The 15,076-nt window shown below is 38.8% G+C and overlaps 1 protein-coding gene across 1 annotated transcript in view; it reads left to right on the top strand.

Moving 5' to 3' along the window:
- klhdc8b (kelch domain containing 8B) overlaps positions 1 to 1,473 on the top strand; it is a 72,161-nt gene extending 70,688 nt beyond the window's left edge. The window contains exon 7 of the mRNA XM_028453146.1: positions 1,013 to 1,473. Coding sequence (XP_028308947.1) covers positions 1,013 to 1,209 — 197 coding nt within the window. The 3' untranslated portion in view covers positions 1,210 to 1,473. The remainder of the gene's footprint in view (positions 1 to 1,012) is intronic.
- The last annotated feature ends 13,603 nt before the right edge of the window (positions 1,474 to 15,076 follow it).

Raw genomic sequence — 15,076 nt, 5'->3', positions numbered from 1 at the left:
ATTGCATTCTGACCGATGCATACTCTGCGACACCAACCTTACTGAACTCGATGATGATAGCAGACTTCATCACACATTTCTTTACATTTTGGTCAAGAAAAAGTATAGGAGTCAGGCTTGCGAGTGCAAGCCAGTGAAACCCCTCTCTCTCTACCCTCCACCCATATTTAAACATATCCAGTGTGTCTTGTTATGTTTAAATGAAAGCTGAGGTTAGTTTAATACTTTATTTTCAGTCGCAGTCCGATTTGTCTGTGCAGCACCACAAATCCACACACTCAGCTTTGCATACACGAGGTCAGACCAGATCGTAGCGTACGATCACGTCAGAATTCATTAATACCGGAGCTGAATTTGGCCGAATGCACGTTGTATGCTCAGATCTGAATGTACAAACGGTTGATAAATGATGGCCACTGTGAGAATGTGCGCACTGGTACGCTAAAGTCTGAAATATGGATCAGGTTTTTTGCCCTCGAGTCCGAGTCCTTTGATTTTGAGAATTGGCCGATAACGAGTCCCGATCTGATACTTCTATAATCTACCTATAAAAGCAAGGAACGTATGTGTGTGTGTGTGTGTTCCTTGTTCTGAAATTAATTTTACTCGTCACTTCTGCCACGAAGAATCATAGAATCCGATTGGTCAGCAGGCTCGTTTTGATGCAAAAACCCTGAGCTGCTTTGCATTGATCATTTATGGTAGAATGTCGAGGGCAGAATATGAAGTGAATTCACCTGCGCCAACTTCTAGCTGGGCTGTGATTTATAAAGGGAAAAGTGTGTGAGCTCTGCACGGTTTTAAAAATCTGAATTTTTTTTTTTGGCGTAGTGCATTTTCAAATTTTTGACATACTGTACATTCAATTTTAGTGTAGATTCTACCCAGTGTTATAGAAATGAGGCCTCTGTTTCTTATGGTTACATATTAAGTCTGTCCGTTTCAGTGAAGCTGTGTTTTGCATTTAGAACTAAGCTTGTCAAATAATAACAGGAGACTTTTCATTTTACAGGTAATCAGCCTTCTCCTCTCGGGTCAGTGGAGAGCTACAACCCAATGAAGCGTCGCTGGGAGTATTTGGCTCCTATGCCCACTGCACGCTGCTCCTCTGCCCTTCTACAGACAACTTGTATGCTCTTTGTCATCGGCGGAGTTTCCCAGGGACCAAGTGATGCTGTAGAAGCCCTCTGCATACAGGAAACAGTGTGACACACTGGATATGTACAGGCGATTAAAATGCAAGCAGAAACATAGACAAGAGTTGATGCATAGATTTTATTTTGATACCCTTAACTAATGAGCTTTTCATGTCACTTGGCCCATTAGAAACTGTTGGACATTCAACAAGCATTTTATGGCCAAAGTTGCAAACATTTCCTGACTGGTGGATGAAAACAAATAATAAGGATGGTTAAATGCACTGCAACAAACTCAAAATCAGTTTGAAACATTCATCATTTAACTAGTACTAAAAGCAGCATACTTTTCTGGTCAATGGAGGAACTTTAAGGCCATATTGTGTAAAAATATCTTCTGTGCAGAGTTGTTGTACTCTCATTGTATTATTCTGAAGGTATAAGTGAAAGTAAGTGAGCTAACCAGGTTGTAATGAGAAAAAAGGCTCCTTACACATAATCACATTTTAATCATATTTTATAAATTGAGTGTGTTTATCAGAGAAATACATCAGACTACATTGAGCCCTACACCTCGCAGAGTTCATAACGCATTTAGTAAGACAGCGTGGTTTGAAAAAATGCAAAAAAAAAAAAAAAAACTAAAAACATCTACCATACTTGTTTTCTCTTACATTTAGCTACACATTTGTCCTTCAAAGGCATAAACAAGAATAAATGACAAAATATTGTCACAACACCACCAAGGTGATTTTAAGATGTAAATAAAATTATACAAACGTTCAATCATTTTAAGTAAAAACTACAATTTATTGAAAACATTTTTAATGATTTTTTTTTGTGAAAACTTATTTTGCTTTCATTACATAACACTTAAAGTATTTTTTTCCCCAAATACTTTTGAATTCGGTCACTTTTCATAAATGTGGGTCTTTTTGTCATCATATTCAGATATATTGTGAGATAGTCACAGTTATCTGGATAAGTGATTCTGATCTTGGTTCTATGATCATTCACACTTTAAAGGCCCAAGGGAATCATTGATTTTTAAACTGATCCAAAATCAGTATAATAATTTGGATCCTCTTTAAATTTAAATAACTCTTTCCTTATCCCATTCATAATATTTCCTAAAAATGTCAAATCTGTCAATCAGTTTTTTAGTTAGACTGTTCACAGACAAACAAACAAATAAATGCTGGCAAAAATGTAACCTCCTCAACTGAGGTAATACATAAATAAGTTAACACCATATGACTTCCTTGGTGGAGGTAATAATAGTAGAACTACATGTAAAAGAGATTAAGATAAAAACAAAAATACATTTTGCACTCCATTGATGTTGAAACCAAAAATTCATCATATCAATTGATTATCAAAAGCTTTTTCTGAATGAAAATTTCTACAAAAATAATTTTTAAATAGTTAAAAAAAATGAAGCAAATCTATATGTGTGTATATATACATATATATATATATATATATATATATATATATATATTAATTCTTGGCCTAAACCGAAAATGTGGAAACCAAGGCCAAAAATCAAAACACTGAAATAAATTATTTTATGGTACTGTGTACAAGCATTGCAATTGCATAAATGCTTAAATGTTTAACATAATCCCACTCTCGTTCTTTAAATAATAATGTACAGGCCTATAACTGATTGAACTGCTGAAACATTTAAGTTCTTGATGAAGAGCAGTTCATCTGCTTTTTCACAGTGAAGTCTGTACCTGACAGTCTCCATGACAGTATTCTGCTGTCTTTTCCTGCACTTCATTGTGTCTTGCACTATTCAATGGTCCATGTCAACCTCAGTTTAGAAGACGCTATAGTTCTCATAGTGAAATACGTTCACACCACAGGAGCTGGCCGCAAAATGAAATTTTGGTGCAACACTAATATATACAGTGTTTCTCATACATTAATTTACTTGTGGCGGATCATACTCAGGTACATTTGGTGGCAGTATGCATCACCTCCGCCAATAAAACCAACAAAGAAGACGTGCTTCTTAAGGCACTCGGTCCACCAGAGAAGAATATGTTGCAGAAGCAGGAGAGGAGGCCCAAAACTGCATTTTCAGTTTTTGACCGCTCACTTTTATCAGCAAACTAAAACGTCTTCTAAGTACAGGTTGAGACGGAGTGAAAACGGGTACACTCTTAAGTGCCATTTAACTTCTGGCAGAAGTTCTACTGATTGAAAAACAGTTGGAAAAGGCCCTATTGGAGGTGTGCAAATTTGGCCACGCTGTGCAGGAACTTGTGACGTCATCACCACTGTCAGTTCAACACACAGAGACTGCAGAGCATCTGATTGAGTGAGTGACAGTTTGGATGTACAGAGAGTAGACAGGGCCCAGGAGCTGTTGTAACTGTGGCTCCATTAAACATGCAGCTAGAGATCATTCATGTTGCTACGTTTACAGGGTGAACGTTGCTACGTTTACAGGGTAAACGTAGAAACTGCAACAGGCTGGACCATTTTGTACACTGCTGTCATTCTTGTCCTGTCCGCCATGATACTGCTGCAGTTCCCATGAACACAGACCTGCCGTGTGGGCACAGCTCTCATCCCGCTCCTCATGGATACAGGGGCTAAAGTGTCACATTTGAACAAATGCACATATGACCGTTTCTTCAGTCACATGCCCCTGGAAGCTGCAGCTAATCCTCTGTTAGCCTACCGCCATTCTCCCATCTCACATCGGGTGTGGCCTGCCTCCAGGTCTGATATGGCCACCAATGTGCGACTAACTCCAAGTTCTTCATCACCCGGAGGGGAGCTAATCTTTTGGGTCTAGACTTATTCCAGGTTTTGCCGTAAGTGATTTTAGAGGCCAGCATGTCCTGCAGGTTGCCGCCTCCTGGCCCAACCAATATCCACAACTGTTCAACGGACTGGGCTGCATGACTGGGTTCATCCACCAGCCGACTGTTAACAATCAGTCTGCCCTGTTATCCAGCTTCTACGGCAAATTCCTCTTGCTCTCTGAAGTTCAGTTGAGACTGAGCTCATCGCCTGGTGGAGGCTGATGTCTTGGAGCCTGTTGATGCCTTGCCGTAGGTGTAAAACCTGGTGATTACCAAAAGAAAGGGGGGCAGACTGACTGACGTGTTGACCTCATAGCTGTAAACAAAGCTGTCCTTCCTGATAAGTACACCCTACCTATGGCCGAGGAGCTCATTAGCCATTTCCACGGCTCCACTGTTTTCAATAAAATTGATTTAGGAAACAGCTACCTGCAAATTCCCTTGGTACCAGCCAGCAGGGACCTTACAGCATTTGTCACGCATGTGGGGGTTTTCCGATTTAAAAGCAGGGCATTTTGACTTTCATCGACCCCAAGCTGTTTTCAGAAGATAATGTCACTCATACTCGCTGGTATCCAGGATGTCTCCATCTACCTGGATGACGTGGTAGTGCATGCATCCTCCATCGCGCTGCGTGGAGGGCGTGCAACCGCTGGCATGTTTACCTCTATGGAAGGCCTTTCACTATTTGGACGGACAACCAAGCACTGACAGCACTGCTTGCGACCGAGGGCTTGGGACACAGTCTGCTCCCCTTTTACCATCACGCGACAAGCTCTCTTGCTGGGGGGCAGTGTGCCTAGCCTGTGGCCACCACACAGTCATTCCAGAGGTTCATAGGTCTAGGATACTCCAAATGGTGCATGGGAGGCAGCTGTGCCCGCTGCCTCCTGAGTGGGAAAACTAGCCAGCCTTCCATTGCTCCTCTCAGCCCGACCCCTTGGCCGTCCTTGCCCTGGGAACATAATATTCAGTTCGACCTCTATGAAGAGCTTCATGGGGCACCGGCTCACATTCGTTACCTGTTGGTGGTGCACGATCTTCATTCAAAGTGGTCTGAGGTTTTTCAACTGAGCTCCATCATCGTGCACACATCATCAACCGGCTGGACAACCTGTACGGGCGTTGGGGCCTACCTGGTATTGTCACGACAGATAACGGGCCTCAATTTGCATCAGCAGAGTTAGCAGAGTTTCTCACGCTGAGATCTATCAAGCACATTAGGACGACAGTGTATCACCCAGAGAGTAATGGAGGGGTGGAAAGACTGAATGAAATAAAAAAAATGGAATTTGTGCTCGTCTGGAGGAAGGGAAAACCTTCAGTGACGCTCTGCTGACCATTCGAGTGTCTAAGCATTCCACCACAGGAGTGTCACCGCATTGCTTTTGATTGGGCATCTGCATCACCTCTGTCCCAAGCAGCGGCTCTGGGTTGGCGGCCTTCTCCAAGAGTTGGCCAAGGGCAAGGTGGTCCACCAGCACAGCCATTTGCAATTTCACAGCCTGTACGCCCTCAGAGGATAACTCACAAACAACTTAAATGCACTTTGGGTTTCTATGTTTCTACTTTCAGCAGCCCAGTAAGTTGTAGGCCTGTACATTAACATTCAATTATAAGTGGAGTCAAGTAAACATTTTATTTTATATTGTGCATTGTTGGAATGTCAGTGTGAAATACATATATATATATATATATATATATATATATATATATATATATATATATATATAGTCGTTTTAATTTATGTATTTTTATTTATGTAATTTAAGCATTAATATTAATTTATGCAATTGCAATGCTTTAATATTACTCAGGTTAGTACATATTCACAAATGCAACAGTACTAATAATTGGCATAATTATTTTGGTGTTTCAGTTTTTGGCATTGATTTTCTCATTTTTGGTTTCGGCCAATAACTTTCATTTCGGTGCATCCCTACTCATCATTAAGACCTTTTGGTACGAATATGTGGACAGGCAACAAACAGCTTGAACTTATGATATCATATTAATCTGTCTTCATAAATGTAGCTGGAAACATATGTGCATAAACATTAATCACACTGTTTATAATGTTAGCCACAAGCTCACCACTGAATGAGTGTCAAGCTGCTGATACCGGTTGGGTAGTTAAGTTACCTATTTTATTTGTTATCATTTTTCAACCTTATTATTATTATTATTATTAATATTATTTTATTTGAGTGATTTTTTTTATTTTGAATTTACTATATTGTATTGTAGTTATGTTGTTATTTAAATGTATTTATTTTATTTCATTTTCTTTTTTCAAGCAATGACTGATATATATGTACAGTATTTGTGTATAGGGTTGTATGTTTCCCTTTCTCAAATTTGGGTCCTCTACCAGAGGCCTGGGAGATTGACCTTGGAGACCCTGCAGACATACAGGCTTAGGGACAGCAGCGCTAGTTGCTAGGCTGTCAACAGTTGAAGATGAAGTTCTTCTGGAGCTAGGTGTGGCTGGCTTTTGGCTGCTCGCACCCTTGGACACCTGAATTCTGAACTCTTTCAGAGACTGGGCATTCACACCAAGGGCCTTGCAGTCCAGCTTGTATGCAACTTAGGCATTTGTGAAGCTGACAACAATAGCGTATGCAAACAGGCACAGGTACCACCTCCTGGACTTCATTGGGGTGCGGTACAGGTGTATCAGCATGTCACTCTTATCAACGCAAGGCTGTGTTGTTCAGGTCACTTTTGTGCCATGTGGTTGGCCTGGCTGTTGACTTACTAGATTTGCTGGGCCTTGTGCTTGTGGTGCTGGAAGCTTATTATCATCGTCATTGTCCTCACAGTGGCACTGTCACTGGCCACGGTTACTTGATGTTTTTTAATTCAGAATTAGTTATTCCAAATTAATAATTAGGAATTAAAGTGGTCTGCTTCTTGTTTACATGGAAATAGTAATTCCCGAACTGAGGTTGACATGGAAAATAGGTTTATTCGGCTTTAAGTAATTCGTCTATCACGTCTATCACACAACAAACCTTTTGTTGTCGGCTATAACACAGAACACCACACATGAGAACTGTTTTCACTTTTATTTTGAAGCTGCAGCTCAACAATGACACATTTTGGTCAACGGAGCGGTAGAGATAGGAACTAATCACCGGTAAACAAAGCCCAGTAAAACTCCAGAAAACAATTTAGTTTAGTTTAGTTCAGTTTTATTTCAAGCACACAATGAAAAGTGTACAGTATGTACAACATAATACAATGATCCACAGAAAACAGAAAAATTCACCGCTGCTCGAAAAGGAGTGGGATGACGAAAAGGAGTGGGATGAAGTAACAATAACCAGGAATAAATAGTTGCTCCCTGGTAAAAATAGTAGCTCTAACAACTGTTACAATGATACATTTGGTGATATTACAGCCTGTACAGTAGTTTGGGGCGCATTTCCTCCGTCTCCGGGTTTTAGTATCACTCGTCCGGTGAAGCCAGCTCCGTTTGCTGATCTCTGCGTGTGTTTAATAAGTCCATGTGTCCGTGTTAATGTCCGCACATTTATGCCTCTGTCCATCCACTCTTTTCAATAGATCCATGTCTTTTAAGGCTCTTATTATTATTATGTTGGCTCTGGTCTGGGTGGCCATGTTGGATTATGTCGTCATCAAACGCGTTATCGCCGCAAGTCGCACAGGCGCAAAACAGCCGGAATTAACTTAAAGTGACTTTACAAGAAAGAGGAATTATTTAACAGACGGAATAAACCAGCCACCTAATTCAGAATTTACTTTAATTCAGAATTTACTTTAATTCAGAATTTACTTTAATTCAGAATTTACTTTAATTCAGAATTTACTTTAATTCAGAATTTACTTTAATTCAGAATTTACTTTAATTCAGAATTAAAATAGCATTAGGAATAAAGTGTTTACAAGGGGAATCAACCTTTTCTCTTTTTTTTTTTCTCTCTCTCTCTCTCTTTTTCCTTTTTTTAATTTTTTTTTTTTTTTTTTTTTTTTGAAAAAAAAAAAAAAAAGAGAGAAATTAAAGCCCCCACGTAAACGTGGCTACTATCCTTAAGCAGCTCCAGTGCAGGCTGCTTGCATTTCTGCCCCATGTCATTTGGGCCTGGAATGGGGTGGGACAAAATCAAAGTCTGTCACATCATTGTATTCTTAAAACATCCGAGCAGACACTTAAACAAACTTAAACACGCAATATAACTAGTAATAGGTCATAAACTAGCAAAAATCAAACATATTTACTTCAATTCCAATTTACTAATTATACCTTTAGAATTAAAAAAAAACTCATTTTGATAATCATGACGTATGATTTGGTGCCTTTTTCATGCTGTAATTTCGCTCATTTCATTAAGATTCCCAAAAACAACCCTTATTTAATCACTTAGCACAAATATTCAACAAAAAAGTGTGAGTTTCATCAACTCAACATGGTTAGTTTTGATGTTTCAACTGTAAATGCACAGTAAGTTTAGCCACATGGCTCCTTTTTCTGACATCAGAGAAGACAGGAAATTGGAGGCCTCCCAGGTCTCTGTTGATTGGTCAAATGCCACAATCATGTGTTCTGTGATGTAGAGTAATCTCTGCTGATTGGCTGGATGAGGACCGCATGGTTTTCGATCTCACCTAGGCACATGGCCAAATAGGGATGGGATTCGAAAACCGGTTCTTTCTGAGTATAGTTCCCAGTAATTCAATTCCTAGTAATCGTTTGTTTGCTTGTATTTCAATTCCGCTTATCGGTTCCTCTTACGTCACAAATACGTAATGATAAACTCCTCCAGGTCCTGTATATTGTGTTTATGCAAGCAGCAAGTGAAGCTCCTTCCACCATATAGTTGTTTGCTGCCGGCTTATGGACTCATAACAAGTAATCAAACAAGGGAGACGGACTGGTACTGATCGTTGTCTTTCGTTTGCTCTTTCACACGTTCACACACACGGCTGATGATGTCACATGTAACAACGGGGACGGCGTCTCTGAAGGTCCATTTATAGAAATGTAAACAAAGGCTAAACTAAAGCTTTACCATTTAAATACATAGCAATAAGTGCAGGTGTACTTTGGGTTAATATGTTTTTTTTTTTTACAGAATAATTATTTGTCTTATGTCTGAATTAGTGTTGAATCAAGTTGTTCAAGTTCAAAAGGAGCACTGTAAATTAGGGATGTCCTGATCAGGTTTTTTTGCCCCGGAGTCCGAGTCCTTTGATTTTGAGAATTGGCCAATACCGAGTCCCGATCCGATACTTCTATAATACATTAAAGAGATTAAGAAGAGCAACACAGATCCATGATGCCCCTTATTTATTTTATTCACCTTATTTTAACATTCAACCCTAAACAAAGTACTTCTGTGATGTAGCTTGATAAATCAAGCAATAAATTAAAAGAAAATTTCACTTTGGACTTTAGTGCAAGATTAAATATTAAATAAAAATGTCTAATATAAAATTGAATAGTGCCTGATCTTAAAATACCCAAGAGGCATTTTAACAAATAAGAAAATAAAAGTGCCACAGTGCTGTAAAGTAATGCTAGCAATGTGCTTTTAGGAACTGCACTCTTAATGTTTACTCTCCTCATTGAGTTTCACAAATTGAAATGTATTTTTTCTTTACAAAAAGTAGACAATTTAATTTTGTTGGCATTGCAGGTGAAGAGCATGTAAATTATTTGCTGCTTACTAAATAAAGTGTGTTAGGTTTGCAGATATAGGTTGATTTAGAACAGGGGTTCTTATCTCACCCTGGGACCCACATGTTTCCACGGTCATTAAATCACGACCCACTTTTCTTTTTTTAGAATTCAATCAAGCAAATTTAGTTTTTCAAAAATAGCTGTTGAAAACATACACATACATATAATACAGTATTTTTAAAACATAAATCTATATATTTTTCCTTGCAACATGCATTTTACAGCATGCTTGTCAAAAGAAAAGGTTATTTTAAAATAAAAGACAAGTCAAATATGAGAGACATTAAGTATTTGTTCATTTTTGACCAGCTGTCTGCGACCCACTTTTGGGTCACGACCAACCAGTTGAGAATCGCTGATTTAGAACACACCTGCACGTCCTGCTGTAGGCGCTTGATATAGGAAATACTGCAGTAGATTGACTTAGGATGGCCTATTCTCACACACAAACATACATGCGCACACACAAACACAATAGCAATATCGATAATGGAATCGGAATCATTAAATTCTTATCAATTCCCATTTCTTGGGCCAAATGTAAGGTGCACAGAAATGACCAAAAACAGCCACTTGCCCGATAATGGGATTTTTTTAATCCTCCTGTTAGGGACCAAGCAGTGAGGCAAGGAGACAAAGGCTTTAAATTAAAAAAATAAATAAAAATGTGCAAAAGGAACAAGCTAACACAAACAAACTGACCTCCTCAAATGAGACAGGAGTCAACTTAAATACAGCTTGGACCACACCAAATATAAATAAGCAGAAACACAGGGGATAAACAACCAAAACTAAGGTCTGGTCCACATAAGGCCGCCTCCAGCTCTCTCCAGGCCCGCCCCTTGCCACCTCTTGGCTCTTAAAGGGACAGAGAATAATGTCAGTGTCAATCCCAGAAGCTGCAGATGGCAGGTAACTTCCTCAAATGTCAGTGCTTGTGCGCACTGACGTCTCTACATAAAACAAGCAAAAGTTCTGCTTGTGCACTAATGATTGCTGCAATCTTAGTGAATTCCACGCAACAGGTGAGGAAACAGCGTCACTAAAGGATTTAGGGAAGCAACTGAATTACCGCTCTTTATTTCGGATCTTTGAGAATTTGGCCCTCAGTATCATATATTTCCAAAATGTCACATCATCTGTAACCACTGGGTCCTACTTCAATCTGATCAATATTAGCCATGTACGTAGGTCATGTAGAAGCTTAGAAAAACTTTGTTTGTTATGGGTATGTGATTTTTGGAGAAAAAAGGCTGGGCCTTATTTGTGGTGTCATTGAATGTCAGTTTTTGTGATTAATGTTTTGATTCTGAGCAGCATTGCACTTATTTCCACCATAAATTTCCCCTCAGGGACAATAACATTTTTCATATCTCACTCCCAAAATGTGTGACTTATTTTCATGGTTTGTACATAGTCATTTTGGGGGGGGGGCAAATATGACTGAAATGCTCGCACTCTAGAGCCCTACATAGGTAAAAAAAAAAACAAAAAAAAAAAAAATGAAGCCAGCAGGAACTAGACAAGTTCCCATTCCCTATTAATAAGTGAAGTAGTCGACGCTTGCTGAATTATGCTTCACATTGATAGGAAGAACAAAATTCGTTAAGCATCATTTCTATGATTGCTTAACTGACGCAAGTCTGTTATCTCTATGTTAACTTTTCTCACACCTTTTGCTTAAAACCTCAAAAGTCACAAGGATCATGAGGTTATGTGAAGGAAACCTTAACAAACTGTAATTGGAAGAGTAATAGACCTGATCAGTTTGCTCCCCCTTAACGTAAGATTTTTTCCTGCCCCACCTGCATGCCATCATGTTGGTGGAAGAGTAAATTGGAGGAATGTTGGGGGAGACATCACATTTCCCCTTTAAATGGCTTTTTTCTTGACTGACCAAGCTTAATTTGTTCCAAAGTCGTGTATCTGTTGTTGTACAGCAGGTACAGGCTTCAACATCAGTCATTGCTCAGGACATCCTACTATAAAACATTATGCTTTAAAGGAAACCTGCAGTGAACTTTAACTGAAGGCTGTATTAAAAGCTGTATAATGTAAGATACAGTCAGGTAACATTCACAATGAATCCTTATCAATTAACCACGGGTATAAAGTATCTGCTCCTCAGGAAGGCACGGTCAGCACTATGTTTCGTCCTTTACAAGCTGGGTGTGACACACCATTGTTGTTTTGTCTGAATTACTGTATTAGATTTAGAATTTGGGTGTTTGGGATTTACTTACCTGTTTTTTCACACTGTCAATAAAGGCCATTTCCAGGACCAGTTCATCAGGAACACAGTCATGCACTAATAGTGTAGGTGGGATAATGCCCTTGAAGAGGTTCACGATGATTGTGTCAGTTTGTAATAGTAGGCAGGGTTCCTAACAGGAATTTCTCACAGCGTGGGGGGATCATTTAGCGCTCAACTTCTGTAGAGGGGTCCGGGGCCACCCCCCCTCACTGTACATTTAGAAATGTATGTTGTGTTAAAAGCTTTGGGAGGATGGAGAGGGGATTGCACCCACTACCTTGGGTCCTGTTCAATTTTCAAAATGACATTTTTAGGGCATTGAAATGACTTTGTTAGACAAATGAGTTTTTCCTGGTCCTGTTGTGGAATTAAAGTTTACAATGTAAACATTTTCTTAGTTCTCTTATACTCATTTGGAATGTGTTTTTCTGAAAATGTTGTCTGCATTAAGTTGACTGAATGGCTGTAGAGTTCAGACATAAGTTTGTTCTGTGACTTCAGTGCCGTAATTTAGTGCCTCTCCTGAATAAAAGGCAATGCCTCGAATATGAATCACGTTCAATAATAAATTATTTTGATATTAAGTTTTACATGCTTTGTGTGCATTTATTTCTTCCCTTGATTGTGCAGATAAGGAAAGATAAAATGACTTGAGGACAAACTAATTTCCCTCTGTTATTTACTCTCTTTGGATAGGTGTTTTACAGTTTGCAATAAGAACAATGTCAACTGTTGTATAATGAATGTCTTCAAAGGCTGAATGTAAATGGACTTCATTTATTTAGCGCTTTATAACCACCAAGGTATTCTCAGAGCTCTTCACAATATTAGCTCATTAACCCATTTAAACACAAATGAGACAGAGCTGCAGTGCCAGGTTCTAGTCGACCACTGGGAGCAACTTAGGGTTCAGTGTCTGGTCCAAGGACACTTAAACACACAGACAGGTATACCTGTAGCACTGGAATTAAACCCCCAACCACTGAATTAGAAGACTACCAATATACACCTGGTTGCCTACAGAATGTAATCCACACATCTCTATAAAGCATTGGAAAAAGCAATTAATTTTGTTTTAATCTGGCAATAAGAATGTGTCGTTGAGATACGTTTGAGTATTTTATATCATTTATATATTCTGTATCTTATAGCAGCAGTTTTACGGTACAAAATTAAAGAAAATAAAAATGTATGATTCCTCAGTCTTTTTTTAAGAGATCAAAGGGGGGAAAACTAACCTTTTTCCAGCGTTTTGGAGCTATTTTGGATAAAAATAAGCAGAACATTATAGAGAATAAAGAATAACTATTTTCTTAGACATTTAAAGCTTTAGTGATGAAATCTCTGAAGAGGTGACAAACTAACCTTATTTTAGTGCACTAAACGAATCTTTGACAAAGAAAGCAAGAGGCATCATTTATCAACTATGACCCACTATCTCGGCTTGGGTCGTGGTTACTTGAGTTTGGATGGTTACTGCTGCAGAACATTGGCTATATACATATATACAGATACTGTTTGTGTTGTTTTGAATGTTGCTGGCATTGTGAATACATCACAATCTGTTTGTACTGCGGGTAATCTAATCGAACATGACTCAGCAAAGGAGCAATGTCTGTTCAAAAGTACAACGATATAATGCAGTCATCGTGTGTAAACACATGACAAATTGTACACATGAACACGCATTTGATGATATGGTGATTAATATAATAATTGCCATAACAGGGTGCACATGCGTAAATTCAGAGCTAAGTATAAGTATATGATGTAAATCTAGATAATTTCATCAAATAAAGTCTGACCAGAAAGACAATTCTGGGTTAAATTTGTTGATGCAAAATGTCACATAGGAACATTTATTAACAAACAGCTGCACAATAGGAGCACTCAGAAATGAATCAAACTAAGCTTTACATGTTGTTCTGAGAGGTAAAAGCAGCAACTCCTAAAACTAGTATTTTGATACATAATAAGCTATTATATATATACAGGTATATATCGATATATGAAATATTATAGTAGGGCTGAAACGATTCCTCGAGTAACTCGAGTAATTCGAATACAAAAAAGCCTCGAGGCAAATTTTCTGCCTCGAGGCTTCGTTTAATTCACGTTGCCATGGTATCACTCCCGCTTTGAAGACCACTCCGCAGCTCCGAGATCATTGTTTCACACGGACTGTAATACTGACGCGCATTTAACAAGTGGCGGTATTTATTTTGCTCACACACAAACAATGGCCGAAAATGAAAGAAGTTCTTTTAAAAGACAGAAAATGTCCAAGGTGTGGAATCATTTTACGCTGCGTAAAGCGGACAACATGGTGCAGTGTATTTACTGCAAAACGGACCTGGCGTACCATAACAGTACATCCTCGATGCTGCAGCACCTGAATAGAAAGCACCCCCACGTTAACAGTGCTTCTCCGAGCGGACTCGGCCCGTCAACAAGGTAACGTATTTTTACGATTACTAACTGACACTATCGCTTTTCAGAATATTTGTGCAGTGCTTGTAATTATTAATAGCCTGTCATGAGCTGACAGTGCCAACAAGGCATGACAAATAACGAGAGAGAAAATGCACCAAAATCTCATTAATTTATCCCTCCTCACCGCAAACTCCGCTCGCGGGCACATGCACGCGCGCGCGAGCACACACACACACACAGGTTATATATATGATCTCAAAACTCGCGTTTGACCATCAGTTGCATTTATTATTGCAATTATGCTACCTTATTTAATTTAATTATTCATTTATATATTTAGATTAATTAATTTAATAAATAAAAAAGATTGAAAACCTACATTCATTAGCATATAAATTTTGGTTGAGCATTTGTCTTATAAATCAATGTTTTGTTTTTTTTTCTTCCCACAGCACTTCACAGTCACGCATGGACAGTTTCGTCCGGCCAGGTCCATCATGCACTGTGGAAGAAACTGCAGTTTTCACTAAGAGCATTTTAAATATGCTCATCACCGACATGCGCCCACTGTCCATGGTGGATGACACAGGATTTAGAAATATGATAAAAGCATTCAATCCCAAATACACCATTCCATCAAGAACCCATTTCACAAATATGGTGGAGCAAAAGTACTCCGAAATGATTGATAAATTAAAGAGTGTTCTTAAGGAGACAGACTGTGTTG

The sequence above is a fragment of the Gouania willdenowi genome, chromosome 7 (assembly GCF_900634775.1).
Source record: "Gouania willdenowi chromosome 7, fGouWil2.1, whole genome shotgun sequence".
Lineage (NCBI taxonomy): Eukaryota > Metazoa > Chordata > Actinopteri > Blenniiformes > Gobiesocidae > Gouania > Gouania willdenowi.
This window is presented reverse-complemented; position numbering and strand designations above follow the sequence as displayed.